The sequence below is a fragment of the Xiphophorus maculatus genome, chromosome 14, assembly GCF_002775205.1.
Source record: "Xiphophorus maculatus strain JP 163 A chromosome 14, X_maculatus-5.0-male, whole genome shotgun sequence".
Taxonomy (NCBI): domain Eukaryota; kingdom Metazoa; phylum Chordata; class Actinopteri; order Cyprinodontiformes; family Poeciliidae; genus Xiphophorus; species Xiphophorus maculatus.
Window position 1 is genome coordinate 8,597,630 of NC_036456.1, and position 26,813 is coordinate 8,624,442.

General features: G+C 37.3%; 2 protein-coding genes across 5 annotated transcripts in view; both read right to left on the reverse strand.

The window, feature by feature from the left end:
* Window positions 1-26,058, reverse strand: LOC111610867 (Fc receptor-like protein 5). 4 transcript variants are annotated; one of them, XM_023345912.1, is made up of 21 exons: window positions 25,968-26,058; window positions 25,801-25,885; window positions 24,982-25,351; window positions 24,381-24,653; window positions 20,603-20,683; window positions 19,725-19,757; window positions 14,765-15,025; window positions 14,003-14,266; window positions 12,962-13,228; window positions 12,231-12,464; window positions 11,516-11,776; window positions 8,270-8,578; window positions 7,681-7,953; window positions 3,137-3,388; window positions 2,811-2,936; window positions 2,653-2,668; window positions 2,508-2,560; window positions 1,799-1,837; window positions 1,639-1,698; window positions 1,487-1,546; window positions 1-1,161 (listed from the first exon to the last, which is right to left on the reverse strand). In XM_023345912.1, the coding sequence occupies exons 3-21, from the start codon at window positions 25,031-25,033 to the stop codon at window positions 1,076-1,078; spliced, it is 3,000 nt and encodes a 999-aa protein (XP_023201680.1). In that variant the 5' UTR covers window positions 25,034-25,351; window positions 25,801-25,885; window positions 25,968-26,058; the 3' UTR covers window positions 1-1,075. The 4 variants fall into 4 exon arrangements, with proteins under 4 accessions (XP_023201680.1, XP_023201679.1, XP_023201678.1 ...); XM_023345911.1 differs by having other exon boundaries at window positions 1,639-1,701; XM_023345910.1 differs by having other exon boundaries at window positions 2,481-2,560.
* Window positions 1-26,813, reverse strand: part of LOC111610872 — a 289,364-nt gene that overhangs the window by 115,160 nt on the left and 147,391 nt on the right. The window lies entirely within an intron of this gene.

The window sequence follows — 26,813 nt, forward strand, 5'->3', positions numbered from 1 at the left end:
TTGATGACGTTACTTTTATTTCAGCACACAAGCAAAAAACAAAAATCACTACAGAGAGAAATCGCTGAAATCCACGAAGATATAAAAACTAAGACATATTTAGAACTTATGAATGAATATATTTTTAATAAAAGTCAACATGCTTGCTATATATATCTAATTCCAAAATATACAAAAAATCCTGATATTGTGAAGGAGAATAACTCTACTGCAAACTAACTTAAAGCAACAAGAATAGATAAAAATATCCCATATTTTACTTATTTCTATTTCATCATTTGAAACAGAAAATGAATCAATTCAGCTGCTGCTGCTCAACCACTAAACATTATTGGTTAGAGGAAATTCACAAATGTGAGCTGCAAGATGCCTATAGATGCATATTCTACACATACCAAAGATTGCATAAAGTTCAGTACTTTCCTGTCGTCTAGCTGTTAAGGTGTAAAAACTCCATCTAGTAGCAAGTGTGCAGGTTTAAGCTTCAACTGAAATACTATAATAACAAAAGAGCAAAGATATATATCTAATAATTGTCACTCAGTTACAAGTAGCATTAATAAAACAATCTATTTACCTGAGACTGTAAAAATCATTTTAATCACTATTGTGCCCAATTATGTCTAACATCTTATATTGATTTTACGTGTTGCATTCAAATGATCAATCTACTTAATTTACAACGTGCTTGACGATAAAAATACAGTCACAAGTTTTTGATATAAAAAGTTAAATGTGAAGCAAAGTTGCTTCACATGAAACCAAATCAAACTGTTCCAAATCAAATTTAGTCACTTTAATTGCAACATACTTCTAGAAAAAAATAAACACAAAACAATTCACAATTTGCGTTGTGTTAAAAAAAAACGATTTGTGAGTCTTTATAAAATGTTGCATTGCAAAACCTTTACTAAAGTTTAAGCACATCTGACGATTTGGATCTCAGAGAATTATTCTTTGAGTGACCAATACAGATTCTCTAGGAGATTTCTTATGACGGATAAAAATATTGTGTGATCAAAGCAGTTGTTGTGAGTCTTGTAATAAACTGCAGGATAAACTCAGAGCCTGCAGCCTACATGGCAGCACTGTTTTCCACAGCTGGTGCTTTTCTGATTTCAGAATAAACTGCTGCCTCCGCTGCTGCAGGACCCGACTTCCCTGTCAAGGAAGAGATTTATTTAAAACATCAAAACTAAAATTGAATCAAAAAAATGAATAAAAAATATTCCAACACATTATTTCTGAGCTCCTCAGAAATAAATGTAAGCTATTTTATAAACATATTAAAAGCATATTTATGCTCCAAATATTACAGACTATTAAGATGATTTATTAGTGATACGTGTAATCGGAAGTGAATTGGAGTCAAAAGTCTCATACATTATTTTTTAGGCTGGAAGCTGAAACTTTTGGGAACCAATAATCTCCGACTGTTGCAGAGAAATAAACTTTATCAACTATTGTATCTTTCATGAAGCTTTACCTGCAGCTCCTGTTTTCACCTCAGAGTAAACAGCGCCCTCTTCTGGTCCACCTTGTCTCCCTGGGAAAATAATACAATAGTCACCAACATGTAGGACAAAACCATTCAGAATCATTTTCTCAGGCTATATATTGTATATAAATGGGACTCACTGTCTTTCCTAAAGGATTTCATTTCAATGAGAGAGTATGTAACCTCTGGGGCTTCATCTGCTGCTGAAATATTACAGATTAAAAAATAAATACATATTTACTCATCTGTAAATCACACAATTATTTAACCTAAAACATATTAAAAAAAGATTTGATCTACCATGTCCAGAAGTTTCAGCCGAGCCGATCATCTCATTACCTGAAGTGAATGAAAGGAGGAAAAACAGGATAATTGTAATTTAATAATAAACAGCAAAAGTAAATTTTCTTTAGAATAGAAAATCAGACTGAGATTCCTCTTTGACATGAACAGTTTGATCTAAACAGCAGCACATTTAAAATATACAACAGAATCGTAATAAATGTTCAATTGGTCATTTACACACATAACAAAATAACATAAAGCTAATTAGAACGTACAGCTAACAAACTCAGGTTAATTAAATTTAGACATTTTATCATGTCCAGTCCCATAAAACTGCTAAAAAAAACATTTTTCACTTTGTTAGAGGAATGAAACAATAGTTTTCCCTCAGGACTCCAAGCTGAAATCCTTCAGGCTTTTAGATCACAGCAGACAGAAACAGAGAACAACAAACAAACACAACATGTCTTAGCATTGACTCCTCTCACAACCCTTTACAATGAGAACTTGACAGAACATCTGTTGCTCACATCAGTCACACAAACATCTGGAGCTAATGACCAAGCATTCTGTCTAAAGCAGCATTAAAAGAACAATATCTGGAGTTCAGGTGAAAAACAGGTCAATGCCAAAACAAAGAGGAACTGATTGTGTTCATCTGTCATTCTAAGCAAAAACACATTAATAAAACTCTGACCATGAGAAAGAGATTTATATTCATGACCTTCAGGCTGGTTTGTGGTGGAGCTCTGACCTCTGACCTCTGAGCCCTTTGACCTGAAACACAATAAATACATTACATTTATGTATATCTTATATATGCAATGATGATTTATAATAGGGAGAAGAAAAAGATGTAATCTACTCACCTTATGCAGCAAAGATCTGATAAAAAATAAATGTATTTTGATTATTCAAATCATCCTGCTTCTAGTTTGTTTCACAAAAGAATGAATGTCCATATCTGAATAATTAAAGTGATTATGAATGAACAATCTGATCCACTGTGAGGAGAAAAAAGTTTCACCTTTGGACCGTCTGCAGCGCCACAACAAGATCAGGAGAATAATGAGAATAATGACAACGATTCCAACAACTGGTCCAATGATCAACATGACAGGAAATGAAGAACTGACAGGACTGGATACAGTTACTGGAATTAAAAAAATATTATCAAGGAAGAAATATTTTTGATCTGCAGATTGTTTGACATTTTGTGTTTAAAGAAAAAGTGACTTTAGGCTAAAATACTTACAAACATCAGCAACACAAACATCCTCAGTGTTCATCTTGTTTCTAACATTTAAACAGTTTTTATGAATAAAATGAATCACATATTTTAATCCTCCTCACCTCTAACAGACATCCAGCTGCTTAGTGACTCTTTTCCTGAATGTTGACATTTGTAGAAACCTTCATCTGACTTTGACACTGCAGAGATCTTCAGCTCCTCTCTGCCATCATTATTGATGAGTTTATCATTGTGATAGAAAAACACATTGGAGAGAAGATTTTGTTTTTTATCTCTGCAGCTCAGAGTAACAGGATCTCCTTCAGTCACAGGATGAACAGGGCTCACCAGGATAACACCATCATGATCATCATCTGTAAAACAATCAGAGGATATTCAGGTGAATAACATCCATTTAAGCTGCTTTATGCTTTCAATTGATTTTTGATTCAGAAATTAAATGTTTGATTCTTCAACCAAAAATGTATTTGTAGTCACATTTCATCATTTCTCCTTTTTAGTCGACATGATGACAAGTTTGTTCACGGAAAATAATGTAATGAACTAATATAATAGTTGTTTTACTGTAGATGTTTGGAAAAATTGTTTTGGAGTCGTCCAACCAGAGTCTCAGTTTGAATCTGATAGAGAATCTGAGAAAAATGCTGAGCTCATCACCAAAGATAAATCATCAAATCACAAGTGGAAACAAACATTAAAACATATTTTAAAAACAGATTTAAAACAAGTGCTGCACAGAAAACACAATAAAATAAGTTGATGAAAAGAAAAAGAGAAACAATACAAGAAAAGATTATATAATATTTAAATAATAATAGTAAGCAAAAAAAAAACATCATAACAGAAGAGCTACAATATCAGGCCTCAATTAAATGCCAAAGAACAAAAATGAGTTTTAAGAAGTGATTTAAAATAATCCAGGCTGTGGGCAGATCTAATCTGGAAAGGTAGATTATTCCAGAGAATAGGAGCAGCGATGGAGAAAGCCTGATCTCCTTTTCTCTTAAGTCGAGTCCAAGGAACATAGCAGCTGATTATTGGATCTTAAAGTTCTGGACACAGAATGAAATTTCAAAAGATCCTGAAGATAAGGAGGGGCTAACCCATTTAAAACTTTATAAGTTGTTAAAAGAATCCCCCGCAGCAAGCGCTGGTTGTCTCCACGATCCGCCGTGGCCCCACCGACGCACGTCGGCTCTTCCTGCTCATCCCACCATGGACTTGATCCGTTGCCTGATCGTCTCTCCCAGTTCACCTCCGGGAGAACGTCGCCATCAGACTGCTACGCTCACCTCCACCTATCTCGACTCGCAGCTGGCTCTTCAGTCACATCAACTCGCAACTTCATTTGCGCCCATTGGGCGTCGTCTAGGTAAGACGTACCTGCTCCTGACTCGTTCATTTTCCCTTCGCTTCATGTCTCTGTCAGCGCACCAGTACCTTTAAGTCATGTTTACCACGCCTCCTATCGCCGGTCAGTCTTGGCATTTTCAGGGTCTCGATTAGCTCATTCTGTTAGTTCCCGGCTCAGGCCGCCGTAGCCCTCTCTTCCCTCTGTTGCTAAGATCGCTCCAAATTCTGTCAGAAGTCCCAGTTTGCATTTCAGCACATTCTGGCCTCCGCCCCAGCTGCCGCTGGTCTCTTAATCGCAGCACCATTTTCTTTAAGCTTTTCTATTTAAAAAAAATAAGAGGCCGTGCTTGCCCACCCAACCTGCCCCTTCTACTCCAGATCCATTCAAGCAGCCCATCCACACAGACAGCAGAGCGTCCGAGCACTGCAGCTCCAAAATGGTGCAGTCATCAGGTGTCTGAAAGAGAAAATACCTTAACTATGGACCCAGCAGGTAGATTACCCGAGAGCAGAGACGCAGCCTACCTAGATCGGCGCTTATCAGCTGGCGTGAACCAGGTGGAAGCGTAACAACGCTGTAGAAACGCACGAATGGCTTTTTAGTAGGTCCAGCATCCACAACAACCGCAATCCCAGCCATTGAATGTAGATGGCTTGACGATCTCAGTTGAGCAATCAGGAACACAAGCCACTCAGGCAGCCGACATACACGGGGAGAAACAGTCACGCATACACACCTTAGCAGATCCATCAATCACGGGGCCGCTCCTGGTGCACAAAGCCGGGAGGATGGTTCTCCTTCCCCCTCAGTCGGGCCAATGTCGCACCCCGAGTAGTCTGATCATCAGAAGCCGCTCATATTCTCTCTCTAATTTTGCAGCTTCATTGCAGCCAGCAGACCGTATCTCATCCGCGTACTTTCCAGTCGCCAATTTTAACCTCCGCCCTCTAACAGTCAGTTTTCACCTGCACAGCGATCCGAACTTCACAAGCGTCCTCTTTCAAATGATTCATAGTTCACTACGCCGCTCGCCGTGACAGCTTCCTTTCCTCGTCATCCATTGGTTCCGACTCATATCAAGGAGGCATACACACAGTTAGTACGCAGACATGCGCGCTAGGTGATCAGCGTCATCTGTACAGCCCTCAGTTCGATACACGCGACGAGATAAAACCAGCCCACGTTTTTCTGATAAATGAATGGTCAGTAATTACTGCTGGAGCTAGTCGTAGCCGACCACAAAGCACCCTCGCACAAAACAAGCCTCCCGTTCCCCGATAATCCGACTGCTTACCACCAAGTCGGACCGTCGCTTGCAATAAGGCTTACAAAGATCTAACTTCCCCGTCATGTGGCCGATTACCTAAAAGCGTTTTCGGTAATCCCTTTCTGTCGGTCGCTACCACCCGTTCGAGCCGGACGTATGGCGATCTTCATTGACGGGAAACTAAACTCCAGCCCCCGACGTCGACTCTCGGTCTCGTGTACGTGCTCTAGTCTACCGCTCAGCAGGAATCCCAATTTATTCTACCCTTTTTCGTGCGTTCTCTAAAGAGCTTTTGGGGGATTTACAGGCCCCTATTATCTAGCGATCCAACTTCATCTCATTGCCCCCAGCATAAGATAAACACACTCCAGGATTTTGAGAATTACAACCATGCATTCATCCGTAGTTGCATTAATTAATTAATTAGTTAAGCAGGATTTATATATCCGTACAACTGAATCATATTACAGCAGTTTAAAGTCTTAAAATTTCGATAATGGTTTATTTGAAGCCTTTTGCAGCCTTTTGCTGCCATCTGCAGGTCAAATTCGATATAACTGCTTTTAGAGAGCGAGAATAATCGTCTTCATTTATTCTGCCTTTATTTTGTAGACCACTCGCAGCTCTATTAAGAACTAGGATCTCAATCTCTCCTCTCATCCTTTACGGGATGCTAGTGGTGGCTGTTCCATTTAAGGAAGTAGCATTAAATAAAGGAAGCACATCATCTACGTTCCTCTCTGCCGAAGTCACCACAGCTCTGCTCGATCCTTAAATTCTTGTATTAGGAATCCAAGACGTATTGGCTTTCCCTCTGGCATCTCCAGATCACAGGCAGCCAGTACTGCCCCTCCAGGTCCAGTCATAACTCCCACATCTGCCTCTGTGCAAAGCATTCCTACAGCTTCCCTTCCGCAGTCTGCTCACGGGAATCAGTTTTCACGCTAAGCTTCAGCAACCTAGCACATCATCTAGTCTTTTCTAGAACCCCTTCTCAAGGGATTTCTAAGCATAGCTCCTCTAATCTCGATAGCTGGAAACCCATCTCATTCCCATTACTTGGGAATCTCATCACTGCGCTCCAATCCGGTGCCTTCGCCCCTACATCAAAGAGCTCCACTCATGCACTTCCTCCTAGCCTTCTATGGATTTCTGATACTGAGTGAGTTCACATCTGCATCTAAAGTATTCAATCCGTTAGAGACTATCTAACTCCAATCCTAAATTCTTCCCTGACCACTACAACCGCCGACTGATTCATCCGCCACCTCAGACCGACTCTAGCAGCTTGAGATCTTCCCCCATGCCTCTTCTCGTGCCATTCTTTTAAAATAGGCGTTGCCACATCTCCGTCGTTCAGGCGTCCCTTCAGCTTCTCTCCTTCAGCTTGGCCGCTGGTCATCCTCGGCCCTCTCATCCTATATCAGAGCTGTGCTCGAAGCTCAACGTACAATGTCCGCAGGTGAGCATCTCTTCAAATAACTGGTGGTGGAGCCCTAGCCATCTCTAACATTTATTTCATACCTAGGGAATCCAGCAGGGCCTAACAGGCCCTCAGCCCTGCCGGCTTGGCCTCGCAGTCCATCACGCTGCTTCGCCATCAGTCCCACCAGCATGCGGGCCCTATCACCTATCAGGCTCGTCAGACTGCAGGCCCCGACTGACGCCTATCAGTTTCGGCAGACTGCAGTCCCCAACTGCCGCCTATCAATCTTGTCCGACTGCTCACGGCGATCCTCGGCTCACGGTCTTCTGCCGGGTCCGAGCGCCAAAGAAATTGTACCATTAAATCTTTTTAACTGCTATTTTCTTCTCTGTGTGAGTCTCTCCAGATTGAATTGTAGTTATAATGGAATAGAAGTCAGAAATTAATCTAGGCATATTTTTTTTTGCATAATTTTTTTTTAATGTGATTTAACCTTGGACTAAACATATTTTTACAATAATAAATATATTTATGATTTATAAATGCAAAAAGATGTTAAAGGAAAAAAAAACAAAAAACATAATAAACCAGATCTTACCCTGTACAGTGATGTTGACAGCTTTGCTAAACTCTCCAGATTTTGACTCACACCAGAACACTCCATTATGCAACCAGTATGGTGTAAAGGTACATGTAGATCCAGTCATTGCCCCCCAGTGGGAGCAGGTAAAGTACAACAGTGCGTCTCTTTCTGTAAACCTCATCAGTCTCCACTCAGCAGAGTTTCCCTCACAGCTCAGAGACACAGAGTCGTATCTGAAGTGTTGAACTCTGTCAGGATTCACTGAGAGAGAAGCTGCTGGACGAGGATCTGAAAACAAGACAGGATTTCATCTGAGAACAGAAACATCTTTAAAATGTTTCATTAAAATGGTTTGTTTCTAAAGTAATAAATATTACAGCAAACATTTCAGCAAGTCAAATAAATAAACTACCATAGAGGAAATAATTATATAATCTTTATCAAAAACAAGTTTTATTTTATCTGATTCAGCCAACTATCATTTAAGGGACAATAGAGCCCACAAAAAGACCCACTGGAGGGGTTAAAAAAAAACAAACAAGTTTTATTTTATCTGTGAATGTTTAACAGCCTCCAATGATCAATGTTTTAATTCATCTCTGACCTGCAGACCAGACAAACTTTAGTTGACTGTAATCAGTGTAAAACTTTGGTTCTTCTCTTTCTGCTCTGCACTTGTATCCTGCTGTGTGAGTCGATCCATTAATGATGAAGGAGTTCTGCTCAGTCCCATTGGTGCTGCCAGGAAGCAGCTCATAGCTGTAGAATATGCTGGATGGATCAGGAACAGCTTTATACCAGAAGAACCTCCATCCTGCTGATTGATGCTCCAAAACCTCACAGCTCAGAGTCACTGAGGCTCCAGGATTCGGCCATGATGGAGACACAGAGAGGACAGGCTGAGGGGGAAACGCTAGAGAGAGATTTGAAACTGGGTCAAACTTTTAACAACAACCTCTCTCTTTTCTCTGTTTTATTTCCCTTAAACAGTTAATATAGTAATATATTGAAATTGAAGTAATAACCATAGTAATAATAATAACAGATGCTCCCTCTGGTTTAACCTTAACTTTGATATTTTACTTCTTTTTCAGTAACATATTTTTACACTATTGTATTGTTAAAATGTGAACTTTATTTCATTCAACACTTTCATTTTTCTCTTATCACATAAATCAGGGACTAGAAACACTGATCAATATAATCTATTGACTCTTTATTCCTTGTATCACTGAACTCTAAGATGACTTTGATCGATGTCTCTAAAAACTTTCTGAAACTCTTTCAGACATTTTCTTTGGACTTTGGCTTCTTTAATGTATAAAAATTCATTCAAAGATGTTCAGAAACTTTTAATCTATTGTAATAAAATATAAAGAAATTAAAAGTTGGCCTAAAGCTGTTATACATCTAACAATAATTTTCAGCTGCATGTAATATTTAATAGGGAATAAACATGAAAATCTTTCAGCTCATTAAAATAACTAGACAGGTGTGACTGATTATAGAAATAATAAAAATAGTTATAGTCTTAGATTGTGTGCTATAGGAAAAGCTGCGTTTCTGTTATTTTGTTTAAAATAAAAAAAAATCCTATATAACAAGTGGGACATACTATCCAGGCACGTGCAGGGGGGTGGGGTGGAGGGCAACGGGGGCTTGAGCCCCTGCCCTTTTTATCCATGATGCCCCTAGTGCCCTTTTTTAGATTTTTTGTTTTGTAAAATTTTTTTTAAATTATTTTTATTTTTAATCTGTATGTCAGAAGGCCTGTTTGTGCCCCTCAGCAATAATATTTAGCTAAATATAATAATTTAGGAAAAATAAACTAGTCTTTCTGCCCTCAGTCTAATAATGACTCTCAGAGCCTCCATGTTGTTCAGACTCCGGCTCCATGGTGAGGAGGAGGAGGATCTGTGTCCTCTAACTATCAAATTATGGGCAAGAATATTTTTTCATACACTGATTGTGAATAAAAACGTATGTCTGACATTAGAAAAACTGTTCCTATTTATATTTTCATAATCGTCCTTGCAATAGCGGGACAAAACCCGCCTCGCCCATAAACTCAGAAATGCTTCGGCTGCAGAGAAAACTTCTGACTTTAACTTCATCATTCTGCTAAAAGCCCGGTTCACTACAGGCAGCTTGAGTCGGTCCACCGACAGATAGAAAGAATATCTGTCTTTATATCAGACATACTGATATAAGACACGGTACCGACTGTCACCGCGAGTCGCAACGCAGATCAAAGCCTCGGCACCACCTGGTATCACCTGCTCTCTGTTTTCTCTGTTTCTCCTTAACGTTTCTACCAGGCGGTTTAAAGCCGCTACTGACTGGATCTGGGCTGGAGGTTTGAGGCTGGAATAGAAGTTACTGCAGAACCTCAAGTGTTAAAGGAAGATTCGGCCCATTTAGAGTCACAAAATAAACATCAGAGAAAATATTGTAGCAATAATTAGAACCACAGCATGAAGTCAAACATGCCACAATGAAATGAATCAAAATGTCTCCAAAGCATCGGGGGACTGACAGGGGCCACCAAGGGATTCCAGGTAAATTCCAGGTAGATTCCAGAGCTGCGCATCGCAGCAGCTGTTCCTCCAGGGCCGGCCCAAGGTAATATGGGGCCTTAGACAGAACCCCCCTCCCTCCAGAACCCGTCGTACTAAGAACCTAAGCATCACTAACATGTTTAAATATTGATAAGGTGAATCTGTGAGAGGGAGACCAGGTTTATTGGCAGAGTTTAAAATCAATCACTGATTATTGGTTATTTGCTGTGATGCATTTGTGAACAAACCCAATTCAAACACAAAGATTAACCATATTGTAGCCATGGTAACACAACAATCAAACTATCAAGATGATTCTTTAAACTTTTACAAAGTAAACTTCCTAATTAAATCCTAAATACTATTTATTTTTCTCAGCTGAATGCATTAAATAAAATGTAATAACATTGTTATTCTCTATAAATGATGCTACAGGTTTAGATCTATGGTCTGTGTTACAATTAAACCATTTCTAGGGGCCCCTGAATGTCTGCAGGCCCCTGAATGTCTGGAGGCCCCTGAATGTCTGCAGGCCCCTGAGTGTCTGGAGGCCCCTGAGTGTCTGGAGGCCCCTGAGTGTCTGGAGGCCCCTGAGTGTCTGGAGGCCCCTGAATGTCTGGAGGCCCCTGAGTTTCTGGAGGCCCCTGAGTGTCTGGAGGCCCCTGAGTGTCTGGAGGCCCCTGAATGTCTGGAGGCCCCTGAGTGTCTGGAGGCCCCTGAGTGTCTGGAGGCCCCTGAATGGCCCCTACCAGCAGCTACTGAGTTTTCTTTGCCTTGATATCTCAGTCTTATAATTCTAGATCTCAGAGGTTTAACATCAAACTATTATATAGAGTTAACCCCTTGGAGCTTTTGGATCTATAAATCAGTCTGCAGCCAGGTTGTTCTAGAGATTGAATAGATATTATTAGGGCTTCATTAGTAAAATGGCAGCAATTTTGCTTGTTTCATAACTTCATAACCTTTGACCTTCTCTCCTCTGGTCTGTTTAACAGATACAGTCTCAGATCAGCTCAGCCCTCCAGGACTGTCAGCAGCAGAAACAGAAACTTTATATCTGTTGGGGAAAATATAGATTATATTTGCTTTGCATTCCCCTGCTTGATAGCAATGATGCAGTAGAATCCAATTAGATTCTTGATTAATATGGGTTGTTGCTGTGTTGTTGTATGGAGGTTTTGTTCAATGTGCCCCTTTTTTAAATTTGAGCCCCTGCCCCTCCATAGGTCTCTGCACGGCCCTGCTACTGTCATTAAAAATGATCACTTGTCAGTAATAAATAATCAACTTACATACAGTTATTTTAACAACATTACTCCATGGTGTAAAGGAAAACCCTCTTTTTCCTCTGCAGCTGTATTTTCCACTGTGGTACTCAGTAGCTGATATGATGCTGTATTCACTGGATGATGGAAAGTTTCCATTGCTTGGTCTCCATTCATACGTCCACTCAGTTCCTCCATCATCCTGGATCTCACATCTCAGAGTGACTTTCTCTCCTTCATATATCTGAGACCAGTTGGGTTGCAGAATCAAACTGGGTTTATTGGGAGCTAAAGAAATAAATATCTGGTTAGCAGTTTACCACAACAGTCCAGAGTAAAATTTAAGTGTTAATTTAACACTTTCCCAGAGAGAAGCTACTTTCTAAAATCACTTAAAAAGTATCAATGTTTCTTCCAAACTGTCCAGCAGCTCTTTTAAGATTAGTTTTTGTTTTATTTAATAAGAACCTTTCAAAATAAAATGACATCAGCTTAACTTGTAGCAAAGCAGAAAGAAATTAAGAGTTTCAAACACTTACACAGCAAACATATTCATCCATAAAATGTTATATTAATAATTGCATTTTCACCAAATAGAGGCATATTCTGATCATTTGGGCAAATGTGTTTTTACTTAAGAAGCTAAATGTGTTAAACTGCAGCAGCTGCTTTTATGTTCATTTGTTTAAGCTATTTTAATGTTGCTTGCTTGATTATTGTAGGTCAAAAGTTAATAACTTACAGATAGTTAATGTGATGACATCACTCCACTGTGTTAGCAAATAGTCACTTGTTCCTTTGCAGCTATAATTTCCACTGTTAGCTGTGATGATCCTGGATGTTGGATTATAATTGAAATTGTTTTTTCTCCATTCATACGTCCACTGAGCTTCTTCCTGGATTTCACACTCCAGATAGACTTTATCTTCTTCGTTCAGAGACCAGCCTGGTTGCAGGATCACAGTCGGCTTAGAAACTGTTCACATAAAGAAATATCAGGTTTGGAAATTAATAGAAATAAATGAACCTGAACATATAAAATGATATGAAGAAGCACATATTTACTCTGCGCAAGTGTCAAAATATTTATACTAAAGTAAATAATTTGTTAAACTGTGTAAATCAGAAACTTAACTGAAAATGTTAACAGTTTAAATACATCAGAATCCAATTGAAGATATATTTAACATAAAAATAGAAAAAACTTTCTATAGTCTGATGAACATATTTTACAGCAGGATGTTGTTAATTCTTAATATTTGAGATCAGATTAAATTATTTATAACATCTGATTACTTTGGTGGTTTCAGTGGAAATAAAAAAAAGTCAAATCATGAAACTGTAAATATTTCTCTGTCCTGTTGATTAATCATTATTCTATTTTAATAATTACATATTCTGAAAAACTAGGAAACAAATTTGAGTTTCAAAGATCAAGTGTTGTCATGGTGATGACCTGATAACTAAACTCACCAGTTTTCTGAATGGTGACCTCTTCACTGGTTTCTGATTCAAAAGATGAGTCTCCTCTTCTTCCTCTGCAGCTGTACTTTCCTGCCTCTGAGACTCTGATGGTTCCATCTGGTTCTGTGTTTCTGGAGGATCCAACTACAGAATAATATGTATATGTGTACCTGAACTCCCAGCCAGTAGATCCTTCAACAGAGCAGTTCAGTGTAACACTGCCCCCTGCTGGTATGATTCTTGTCTCTGCCTTCAGGGTGGCTCTGGGTTTATCAGCTGTTGAGTTTGAAAATCAGAACAATATTTAAAAAAAATAGAATATGAATTTTTTATTATTTCTGGAATCATTTTGTTCTAATAAAAATATATACACCAAAATATAACATGTACTTTTTCAAACTGAGAAATATAAACTCTGCAGGAGCCTAAAAAACTAGATTTTCCATCATGTTTTTTATCAACAAGAGCTGGAGGAAATTTATTTGTTCCAAAAATCATTTTGGTGAAATTCCACATCTGACCTGACAATTCAAACTCATGTCCAGTTAGATTATTTCAGCAACATCACACACAGATTGGTTGTAGCTTATTTAACACAGTTTATACAAAAAGTCTGAGTCTAATGTCTAATGTAGCCAAGATGTTCTTTACTAATATGAAGCGATCAATCAGTCAATGAATTGTGAGAACCAAGTTTTGACAAACAAACCTCCATATTTAAATGATCCACAGCTCCAAGGCAGAACATTAAAAATGTTGTTGCATTAGTAAATATTTTCATAAAATATTTTACTCCACAAAATTTTGCATCTGCGTCACTAAACCTCTAATCTTTCTCTGAAATAATCCAGTTCCTCTTTAAGCTTCCTGTTTATGAAACTTTATGGATGGAAAATAGTTTTTCTTCTTTATATAACTTTCACAAAAGTCACAGTTTAGCCTGCAGTCAGTTCTTTCTGTGAAATGGAGATATTATTGAGTTCTGTTCATTTTATAGAGATCAGGGAACTAAAGACACTTTCAGGATGAATGGAGGTCAGTCTGACTCACATGACACTGTCAGTCTGATGGCTTCACTCCATCCTGTAAACTCGTAGCCTCTTCTACCCTTACAGCTGTATTCTCCACTGTCAGCCTTAGTAGCTGAGATGATCATATATTCACTGGATGATGAAAAGTTTCTATTGGTTGTTTTCCATTCATATGTCCACTCAGTTCCTCCATCATCCTGGATCTCACATCTCAGAGTGACTTTCTCTCCTTCGTATATCAGAGATCGGTTTGGTTGTGAAGTGACTGAAACTCTGTTGGAAACTACAGGAAGAAACATGATTAGAAAAACAAAGAGTCTGAAAACTAAACAATTAATTATACCGTGTAGCATCTGTAATAATAATGTCAATCTAAGAATTTTTCCTCTGATGTGTCATTTAACATATATTTTATGTCATAAATTTTATTAAACTGTATCAATAAAATGTCATTAAAATGTCTTGGAAGAATGTAAATCTCAATGTGCACCACAACATCTCACAAAAACATAAATAAATATAAAGAAATAGAGTTAATTTGTTTTTTTCTCATATTTCTGCACATTTTGTCAGCAAAACCTTAAACAAAGTGATTCAATTCAGCTGAATGAATATTAATAATTGAACAAATTATGAATCTTAACTCATATTTACATTTAGAACAAGATATTATTTCTCTAAATGTGACAGAGTAACAAACTTCCTTTAGTGATCATTTCAAAATGAATTTTTTGTCAGAAAGTTTACAATGTTTTCTTCCCAGATAAATTTATAAACTCACCTCTCTTATAAATGGTGACTTCATCACTCATAGTTGTCACAAAGTTTGTCTCTGTCATGGATCCTCTGCAGATGTAAATTCCTCCTTCTGTGATGCTGAAAACTACATCTGATCGAGGAGAAACTCTGGTATAATAGAAGAATGAAGATCTTCTGAAGAGCTCAAATGTTAAATCAGCAGGTTTGTCCACAGAACAGGTTAATGTCACACTGCCCCCTGGTGGTATGGTAGATTTGTCTGCTTTCAAAGTTGTCTTGATTTCTGCAGGTTAGAAAACAGCAACAACCATCATTGCATAGATTAGGATTCATTTGCAACAATGTGAATCCTTTCTCATCAAATCATAAATGAGACTTCAGCAAGTTAGATTATTAGTGTATTTAATCTCTGCTCTCAAAGTTGCCAGATTATAGAAACATAAAAACAAATGCTGTCAGTGATTTTCTGAGCATATCAATCAAAATAAAAAGCCATTATAAATATACTCTTATAAATCACAGAACAACAATCAGTCATTTACCACTGTCAATCTTATTTGAAAACTGCTTAGAATTTGCAAAACAAATGTTTCTTTGGACTTTCAAGGTGTCATAGTATCTTAAAATTTTTAATTTAAACATTTACCTGAAAAATGTTTGACATCTTACAAACATAAAACCTCTCACTTTGTGTTGCATGTTGGTGGAGATGAAGAGGAGCTGGGAGGTTTGTCAGATTAATAGGACCTTTTGAAAATAATCTTTTAGGAGTTTTTAAACATACTAGAAAACAAAAATATGTTAAAACATATGTAATCTAATTAATCTATATAATGTCTTTCACTTGGTGATGAAACTGCTGACAAAGGAACTTTTCAGTCATTTTCTAATTTATGGAATCAGCCTGTATTTGCTGAATTTTTGCCTACAGTAGAAAACAGTTTCACAATTCAGTAATATTTTTGGTGAACAATTATCACATAGTTGCCTTTTATTGTCTGATTTATCAAGTGATAAAAACACCAACAACATGAGATTCTGTAACAATCAAAATGTTATTAAACTTTTCAAAATCAGAATAAGTAACTTCAGTCTAAACCAAATAAATCAAACTTTGTATTTTTCAACTATGTGATTCTGACTCCACAGCTGTCCCTCAGTAGGTTGGCTAAACCTTTTGTCCTGCTGACTTACACATAGCAGATGAGATATGATGTGTCTTTAATAGAGCAAATATTAAAGATGCAAAACCTGTTTTGGGTTTGGTTGGGGAAGTTGGTGAGTAGAGTGACCATCGATGTTACTGGATTCCATAAAATGTGGCTTAAAGCTGAGATGCTGATGTTTGGATATGTAAAATATATATTATCTCTGCTAATAAATCTATAGTTTGGTTTCTGTCAGTTCTAAAAAAGAGAGAGAAAAAAGCAAATTTCTCTTCATAAAGGCCCATAATTTAACTTGACTTAATATGAGCCATGATTTAAAATGTTACAAATTGTGGCTCCAATATACTTTATGAAATATTTCGTCCTATTTGATGACAAACCGCAAAACTATTTCCTACACAAAAAAGGATGTAGAAACATCTAACAGGACATTCTGTCCGTTGCAGATTTATGTTTTTGAATTTTCATTTTGCATCATTAGGAAGTGATGCCTGAAAATTAATGGTGGTTGATTAGCTAACTGCATTTCTGATTATCTGTCAGAAAATCTATGTTTGTATTAACTGAAATAAAATACTCCAAACTACGCAGCAAGAGTACATGTTAAGGTGATAAAAGTTAAGCTAGCATAACTAACCTACTCTCCACTTTCTAAGTAAAGCTTTTTACTGACCTGTGAAATGTTTTCCCTTTGGATCTTATTATCTTGCTGTCTTAGTGTCGACAATTAATATCAAAACTTTGCGTCCCTTTCTCAGATTATTTGATTGATTGTTTCATTTCCCCGACCACCGATATTCCTGACTCAATGCAAAGCAACAGCGGATGTGGAGCTCAGTAAGTCACATGATGTCCAATCCACCAGATCACTGAGCGACTTGCCATTTACATTTTACAAAGGCATTTAAAAAATCATTTCCTGCTGTTAATGTTTTGGATACAACGTGCAGCTGCTGCATAAACTACATAAACCAGTAAGATGTTTCCCCATCTTAAAAAGAGTTGCATTTAAAAAACTGTGACCGGTTCTTATTCTATTCATAATTATCTCCTCCCTCCTGTTTATTCCTCTAATCCTTACTACATCAATTGTATTTTGTATCCTATATAAAGGCCTTCCATTTATTTCATTATCCCACCTAATTTTCCATATCTTCTTACTTTCTCTCCAAACTATACTTTTGCCTTCAGATTTAGATAACTTTATTGGCATATCAATATCTTCTTTTTTAACAGCCTCCTTAGCCAACCTATCTGCTCTTTCATTACCCAAAATACCCAGATGAGCAGGAGTCCAAAATAATATTACATTTTGTATTTTGTTCACAAATTCTGTGATGAACAGCCATAATCTCAAATAATATATTTTGATGATTATTTGTACTTCCTTTTTCAATACTCAACAATGCAGATAATGAATCGCTACAAACTATTATTTTATTTATATTAGTATCCTCCACCCATTCTAAAGCTAATAATATAGCACATAATTCGACTGCATATATACTGAGATAATTAGATGATCTTTTTGAAATATTACTCTTTAATTCAGGAATCACTACTGCTACACCAGTCACTTCATTTTTGGGGTTTTTCGAACCATCAGTATAAATTTGCAAATAATCATTATATTTATTCTGTATTTGATTATAAAATTCTTGGTAGGTATCTGTTATGTTTCTTTCCTTAATATTTGATAATGATTTGTCTATATTAAAATATTTCCATGTCCATGTAGGTCTCAAAGGCCACAACACTGTTGGACTAAATTCTTTGTTATATACATGAAATGATTTTTGCTCTGTCATCCCCAACCAGTGATGGCATAGTTACTTTGAAAAAGTAGCTTTAATCAGATTACTGATTACTCCTTGAAAAAGTAACTTAGTTAAATTACTGACTACTTGATTTGGAAAGTAACTAAGTTACATTAAAAGTAACTTTTTTAGTTACTTTCAGCAGCTGCTAACAACAACGCTGTGAAAATTACATGGATCTTTGCCAATACTTAATTGTAAGCTATTTTATAACGGTAACATCAACAATGTGTCTCCACTTATAAGGTTGAACTGAAGGGGAGATTTTTTAATGGTTACAGTACAAAAAAAATGTTAGTAATTTGTGCATGTTTTTGTGTGGTCCACTATTGTCTGGAAAACTCTAAGAAGGATTTTAACCCCCCAGCCTCCAGGTTGTGCGTTACGCCCTGCGTTTGGTGTCAGAGCGCAGAGCTCTTCCTGCGGCTCCACAGTTCAGATGGCTGCTGCACAGATTTGTGACACTTATCTTAATATTAATAATTATATTGGCGTTTAGTTGCACAACTTTACGGACTCGTTCATTCATGGCTGTTTTCACGTTTATTGCTCTGTTCAGATTAGTCTCGATGTTTCCAATGGTCTGGATAGCTCAACGTAATTGACAGGTAATATATTAACTTGACATTAACAAAGACACAGCGGGACAGATCATCCGGGAAATGATGCAATAAAAGTCACCATTTTCTTTTTTTCCTCTTCTATTTTCTTTTGACCATTTCCATAACCTTTTGAATTACTTGTTTTTCTCCTGTCAAAGATTTTTCATTTTGTTTCTCTTTTCAACCATTTTACATATGTTACTTTCTGCATAACCTTTGTTTTCTGTATAATTGTTTGATGTTTTATCACTTCACATCCCAAAAAGCAACACTATGCTCTCCTCCACAACTACAGCACTTTGGTTTTACTCCAGTTCCACATTTTCCATATCCATGGTCTCCAGAACATTGAGCACATCTCCTTTTTCCTTTACACAGTTTTGCAACATGGCCAAATTCCTGACAATTGAAACATCTTAATGGTTTAGGCACAAATTCCCTGACACTAAATCTTATCAAACCAAAGAAAACCTCCTTTGGCACTTCTTTTGTTTCAAACTCCACCAACACAGTTTCTGTCTCAACTTTCTCTGGACCCCTTGTCAGCCTTCGTGCTCCTTTTACTTCCAAATTTCTTTCTTTTAAAGTCCCAACTAAATCTTTCATATTTACACTTAAAGGCACTCCTGTGATAATTCCTTTACTTTCATTATTTCTTTTATCACCCCTTCTCCTATAATATTCATAATTGGATTTTTTAATTATTCTGCTCTTTCCTCAATGCCTTCACTATCAGTGCCTTCTGTACTTTCCTCACTTCACTTTTTCCTCTTTCTTTCAGCGGCTCGCTGCTTCTTACCATCCTTCCCCACCTTTTCCTTCATTTTGACCACCCATCTCTTCCTCGTCACTACAGTCCAAACTATTCCAGTCACTTCTTTCTAAATCCATCACTGCCATGTTCTGATTTAAGTCCAAGCTAACAGCTGCTTTTGCCTGGTTGCCTTGACTAGCCGGAGCTCTCTTTCCTTGTTTGCCGTCTACACTCCATGTACTCATCGTCCCAGCTCATAAATCTACTTGTTTTGTCTTTGAAATTATAAATTGACACTCCAGGACAGTCTTCAGAGTCGGCAAATAGACACAAAGAGGAACAAGTTGTTCCGTGCAACCATAGGTTCCAAAATTAGTTTTCTTTTTGTTCAGCTTTCTCTCATCTACTGTATATCATAACATGTCAATATAATATATTCCAGTGATACAAGAGCAAATGTTCCCTCAAATAGGGACCATTTGCTATAAAACCAAGAATTGTGATACTTAAGTGCCGATTACTACAGTGTTTGTTCCTATACTTGCAAAATTAGGCTAAATATCGGTACAAAATAAAGGTAAATGCATTGGAAAAACACCATATTTCTTCCTTTAAGTTAAATCCAAAACAACTTACTTACCATCAGCACGTCCATGAAGCAGAGAACTGAGCACTGCAATAAAGATCAAGGTTTGGTCAGACATAATCCAGCTGGTTAAGAATAAAAATCACAATGTGATTACCGTATTTTCCTCACTATAAGGTGCACCTAAAAACCTTCACTTTTCTCAAAAGCAGACAGTGCGCCTTATAATCCGGTGCGCCTTATATATGGACCAATATTAGGCCACAACAGGTCTGGCAACTACGGTAAGCAGCCGCCGACTTCATTTTCCCCAGTAGAAGAAGAAACGCAAGGTGCACACTGGTTTTTGTGTAAAGACCCCAAAATGGCTCCTATTAAGAGACACGCTTACGATGCAGAGTTTAAGCTCAAGGCGATCAGTCACACAGTAGAACAGGGGAATAGAGCAGCAGCCAGAGAATTTAACATGAACGAATCAATGGTGCGGAAGTGGAGGAAGCAGCAGCTGTTCATTTTCAGAACGCTGGTTTGTGATCTATTAATAAAGTTTGACTGACCTATCTGACTATTTTGTTGACATTCCCTTTAGCGCAGCTCCATCTAATGGATGCATAACGTAACCCCAGCTTCTACGGTAGCGTCTATTCTATGCGCCTTATAGTGCGGAAAATACGGTGTATTCATTTTAGATGAAGATTAAAATAAAAATGACTGTTTAAAAATAATAAAGACATAAATATCGCATTATGTCCAATGTTTTTCAAAACAGAGACCAAAGCCGCTTGAATTGCAATGTTGATTACAAAATGAGGAAAAAGACTCGAGTCTTCTCTTTTCAACACTATTAGATCGTAACAGAGATACACGGCCACATGTTATCATGAAGAAATATTTTCATTAAACTCTGAGCAGAAAGTCAGTGATGTACTTACAGAAAAAGCCCAGCATGCAGAGCAGAGCAGGTTTCATCCTGGCATCCAGAACGGCTGCACAGCTCAACTGAAAGGCTTCTACTTGGTTTGAATTGTGTTCATATAAAAGGAGAAGTTAAGTCTAAAATATATATGACATCAATAAGTTTCATGCTTCTACTTCTTAGTATCACCTCTCTGTGTTTCCTTCCCTTTCATACTAACTTCACACCACAGCAGCCACTGAGGCTGCAGCACTTGATGCTGGTTTGTATTTCCTGTCCGTTGCAGAGATATTTTAACCTTATGCACAACATTCTGTTCAGGATTGACGTGTGAACTTTACACAGAGAGAGAAATATTAAAACAGTAACTTTGACTTTCTGATACTGACTGACCATCTGCTGAGCACCATCCTGTCTAGTTTTACCCTCTGGCCTGTTATAGGCTGCAGGTCACCACCACCAGAACAGAACAGCCTCATAAATAACATTTGCTCAATGAACAATAATAGATTGCTGTACAGATACTGTGCATACTTGTGGATATTTTGAGGAAGTTGTGAGAGAAACTACATCATACAGAAACCTTTCTGGGTAAAACTTAAACTCAGGGCCCTTTTGCTGCCCAGCAACAATTCTAAGAACAATAGGGGAACATGCATCTCACAGAGCATCACCATGGAAACGTATCAGCACATTTCTAATCACATTTTGTGTATGTGTGGGTGTGGGGACATAAGTGGATATAAGTGTTAAAATGACGGTCATATCAGATAATCAGTTGAATGCGTTTCCTGGAACAAGGTCTGTGAATAAAAGATGGCTGATCTGGTGGATCACATGTAGAACCATGTGTTAAAACGCCATTTTAGCTTTAAGACATGAGGTGCAAAGGATTATGGGATGAGTCGGGCATTTGAATGTCTTTAGGTGTCGTCCTGTGTCAAGAAATAAAGAGCATGCTAATTTGTGTCACTCATGTTAGAGATTTAACAAAATATCATGCAACACTCTGTGGTTAATGTGTCAGCTAAAAGTAAATGAACATTATATAAAATATATTGACGTTATATTCAGGATGTATCCATCAGTCCATCTATTTTAGTGCTAAAGCTTAGTGACGGTCAGTGTCATCATCAGTAACATTTTTAATGAACCATATATACATTGCATTTTTCTCCTAAAAATTACAAAAAAATTTAAGTATTCCCACTATAAGACAAAAGTATCACATGATAATAAAGCAGAGGCTGTATATAAAACCCTCTATAGTGGACAGTTAGAATTAATTAATTTGTTTTAGGCTGTAAATCCAAACTGCAGTTCAGACTATTGACCACAAGATGGCACCAAAGAGGACTGTGTTGAAAAGCTTTGAGTAATAAAACATTATTTTAAAACCAGTAAGCTTCATTTGACCATCACTAATGATGTCATCCTTCGCATTGGTTAGTTTTTGTCACCAGTCTGACAATTCTTCCACTTGTAACCATGGCAACCTTATCTGTCCAGTGCATGTCCACACTGGTCTTGTTTATGTTCTAGAAATAATCTGGTCATGTCTTAAGAGTTCATCTTTAGTTAAATATGGCCAAAGTTTTAGAACAGTTCATCCAATTTCAGAATCAAAATTTTGTAATTTTGCTATTGATGCCCAACGTGAGTCAAAGAGCAAATGAACAAATTATTGCAAGTTCATGTCCCACAAACTCTCCAGTACTACAGTGCCACACAGAGGATAATAGGTTGAACAGCTTTTAATAAAATAAATTGACATTTCTAATGTAGTTAGTGTCTTTATATTTTGTTTTTTTTCTGAGGCCCTGAACTTAAATACAGCATTGAAACAAACTCACTTGTTACATTTCCTTTTTCTACTTAAAAAGACAAAGTAACAAGAATGATCTTATGCACCATTTTCAGATTGGTGCATAATCTGAAAATTATGCACCACTTTTTGTGAAGCGAGATTTTCACAACAAAGCTAAACTCTTAATATAGTGGAAAATATGTTTGTTTTCATTGTGAGACATTTAAGGTTATATTTTATGGGGGACTGTGGCTCTTTGGTAGAGTAGTCATCTTGTGATCGGTAGGTTCAATTTCAGCTTCCTCCTGCCACATGTCGATGTGCCTCTGGGCAAGGCACTTAACCCCAAATTGCCTACCGATCTGCGTATCGGTGTGTAAATGTGTGCGTGTTTGTGAGTGCGACTCGGTGAATGTGGCTCTAGTGTAAAGCGCTTCGAGTGGTCAAAATGACTGGAAAAGTGCTATACAAGTTCAGTCCAGGCATTTACCATTTATATGTGTAGCACTATGAGAAGTGAGTTGGAAGGTTTTTAGCTTTAGGGTTTCACAAAAGAAAAGAAAAGCATGAATAAATTTAAGTCCAATCACATTTGTCAAGAGTTAAATGTGGGCCTGTTACAATTAAAGGGGCAGTATAATGTGCTTTCAAGTCACAGTACAATTTTATAGTACAATCAATGAACTATGTTAACTAACTTGACTTAAAAGAAATTTGACTTTATAATTTATTGCCTTGAAATTGGGGCTTTGTCTCTTTAAAATCTCCTGCTCTTTCTGAAACTTTGTCTTCAGGAAATCATCATAACATCGCTCCTCTATTAACCTTTTAAAGCATAGGTGTCAAACTCTGGCCCGCGGGCCAAATTTGGCCCGCGGGCCAAATTTGGCCCGCAGTGTAATTATATTTGGCCCGCGAGGCAATTTATTGGAAATTAATATTAGCGCCGGCATTATACGGTGGCAACGCTGTGATGCCCCATTCACCGCTTATACTACAAATCCCATAATGCTCTGCTGTTTTTTGGCGCGTCAATCAGGACAGAGGCAGACACGCATCTTCCTCTGTGTCAGTAGCACTTATGGTAGCAGACATGGATGTATTAGGAAGGTGGTGATCCGTCTTCTTGCGCACTCCTTCAGTGAAAGCCCCGGTACACCCCACATCCCTGCGCCTCTCCCCCAAACCACACTGCGACCTGAAACTACAGCTGTCACTGTGTTACCCTACCAAAAAATGGCGAAAAGAAAGACAGAAAATAGAACTTTTCTGGACAGGTGGGAGACAGAATATCTGTTTACATATGTATGTGAGCAACTTTTCTCCTCAATGAAGATGACGAAAACGTCTCACAGGAGACGTCTGACTGACGAACACCTTTGTTCGATAATGAAGGTTTCCTCATCTCAAACTCTGAACCCCGACATTGATGAACTAGCATCCAAGAAAAGATGCCAGGTATCTGGCTATGGCTGCATCAGAGTGTCACAAAATGAGCAATAAATAAGTTTTCTACGCACCTTTTCTTGTTACTCCAAGGCCTGAATGGTTTATTCATAGTTTATTTTATGTTAAGCCTTGCTTGTTCAATATTTATTGTTAAATCAAAACTTGTTTGGGTCCATATTAAAAGATTCATTTGTTCAACCTTGGCCCACGGCTTTATTCAATTTAAAATTTTGGCCCACTGTGCATTTGAGTTTGACACCCCTGTTTTAAAGTATATACATATACTGTATATTTATATGTATATAACCTTTTCTATATAGATTCCTGATACCACCCAAAAACTGTAGAACATTAACTGTCGTTATAAAGGAATAAAAGATAGAAATTAACCTAGGCGAAAGAATTTGTTTGCATAATTTTTTTTGTTTTGTTTGTGATTTAACTTTGGACTAAACATATTTTTACAATAATAGATATATTCATGATTTTTAAATACAAAAAAGGTAAGAGAAAACAAACATAATAAACCAGATCTTACCCTGTACAGTGATGTTGACAGCGTTGCTAAACTCTCCAGATTTTGACTCACACCAGAACACTCCACTATTCAACCAGTATGGGTCAATGGTGCATGTAGATCCAGTCATTTTTCCCCAGTAGGAGCAGGTAAAGTACAACAGTCGATATTTTTCTATAAACATCATCACTCTCCATTCAGTAAAGTTTCCCTCACAGCTCAGAGACACAGAGTCAGATCTGAAGTGTTGAACTCTGTCAGGATTCACTGAGAGAGAAGCTGCTGGACGAGGATCTGAAAACAAGACAGGATTTCATCTGAGAACAGAAACATCTTTAAAATGTTTCATTACAAATGGTTTGTTTCTATAGTAATAAAGATTACAGCAAACATTTCAGCAAGTCGAATAAATAAACTACCATAGAGGAAATAATTATTTCGTCTTTTACAAATAAAAGTTGGATTTTATCTGTGAATGTTTAACAGCCTCTAATGATCAATGTTTTAATTCATCTCTAAACCTTGTAATGTTTGTACTGCAGTACATAAAGGAAGCCAAGTCTTTTAAAGTTATCTGGTTTATTAACTAACAGCATCAGTCATTATACCCTCAGGTTTTTACCCGCTACAGTCTCTGGCATCCTCAGGTCGCCTTTTCTTTGATCTTCTTGCATCACCACCTACTGGTGCTGCATATGTAACAGTTATGGGCTAGGCAGCTAACTGCGGCTACATAAGCAGCATCGGAAGAGTGGCCTTTTTAGGAGCCTGAGGTGTGAAAAAAACAGGAGGCAGTGCTTTTAGTTTTGGTGAATATATATTAAGTGATTTGAATTAAAAAAAACATACAATTACAATAACACAATGAGACACATGAGAATTGACTCAGAATAAATTGATTTCCAAATCATAAAGTCCATAGTCCATTCTTAGCTCGCCATCTTTCAATCCAGATGAGGATCTGATCCGACAGGTGGAAAAAAAACCCCGACCTAAAAGGTCAGAAAACTCATTAAGTGTTTATCAAAAATAATTATGTACAAATATAATACAAAGGAAATAATTATTAAATTTAAACATCTAGTTTATGCATACTAAATGCAAATGCAATAATTAGAGTCCTAATTAAATAAACATTTCAATCAGGTTAAATTAACCATAATTTAAATAAAACAAAACTATCATATTTCAACTAATCAATTTAAAGTTAAAGTGCTAAAGTTAAAGTGCACTTCCAAAATATCAATCAAGAAAAATAAAATAAATTAATCATCAAATACTCAAGCAGAGTGAGGGAAGGAAATTAAATAAATAAAATATACTGCGCAATATCAACTTAAGTGTAGCTACATTCTGTTCTGATCAATCTTATCTTAAACTTCAGTGCCTCAGCATCAATGTAAATGTGTCAGAATACGCACAAAATTCAGCAACAAGTTACCTTTTTGAAGAGAGTGGGACGTACTTAGCCACAATCAGCACTGACAGAATCCCGGTGACGGTCCAGGTAAACAATGCCAGTGATTCTAATAAAACAACGCTCCAATGAGCAATCGAGCAGAAGTACCACATGAAAAAAGTAATACTGTTAACAAATAACAAACTCACCCAGCAATCAAATCATTAGGTTCAAAGATTTTTGGAGGAATTCCTGAGGAAGACGCCAACAGCAAACCACAATCAGTGGAACAGGTGAGGATCTTTTACTGCGCACTGGAGGCGGGGCTTTAAATAAGTTAGCAGCGTTCGGGCAACACAGGAAGTGAGCCCGCAAAAATAAAAGTCCTTTACTAATTGCGGGTTACACATATCATTACAAACCTGAGGCTGATTTTATTTCCAATCCTCTGACTGCCTGCTGACTTATTTAGTTGTCTGTAATCAGTTGTGTTGATTTGTCAAAAATCTTCAAAAATGACTTTTTACCTCATATTTCTGTCATGTTGCACATGTTTACAATACATGCACAGCTCATAGCTGTAGTATCTGCTGGATGGATCAGGAACAACTTTATACCAGAAGAACCTCCATCCTGCTGATTGAAGCTCCAAACCCTCACAGCTCAGAGTCACTGAGGCTCCAGGATTCGGCCATGATGGAGACACAAAATTTGAAACTGTATATATACAGTATATATATATATAGCATCACCGGCAGTTAATACTGAAATCAACAAAAAGTTGACAAGACAAAAAAATTGAACAAGCCATTGATGACGTTACTTTTATTTCAGCACACAAGCAAAAAACAAAAATGACTACAGAGAGAAATTGCTGAAATCCACGAAGATATAAAAACTAAGAGACATATTTAGAACTTATGAATGAATATATATTTTTAATAAAAGTCTACATGCTTGCTATATATATCTAATTCCAAAATATACAAAAAATCCTGATATTGTGAAGGAGCATAACTCTACTGCAAACTAACTTAAAGCAACAAGAATAGATA

Coding starts and splice junctions, on each gene's coding strand:
- LOC111610867 (XM_023345909.1), bottom strand. CDS start 25,033: ATGCAAGAAGATCAAAGAAAAGGCGACCTGAGGATGCCAGAGACTGTA. Junction 12,465..12,961: donor GGTCACCATTCAGAAAACTG/GTGAGTTTAGTT, acceptor TTATGTGAACAG/TTTCTAAGCCGACTGTGATC. Junction 1,702..1,798: donor GGCTGAAACTTCTGGACATG/GTAGATCAAATC, acceptor GTAATATTTCAG/CAGCAGATGAAGCCCCAGAG.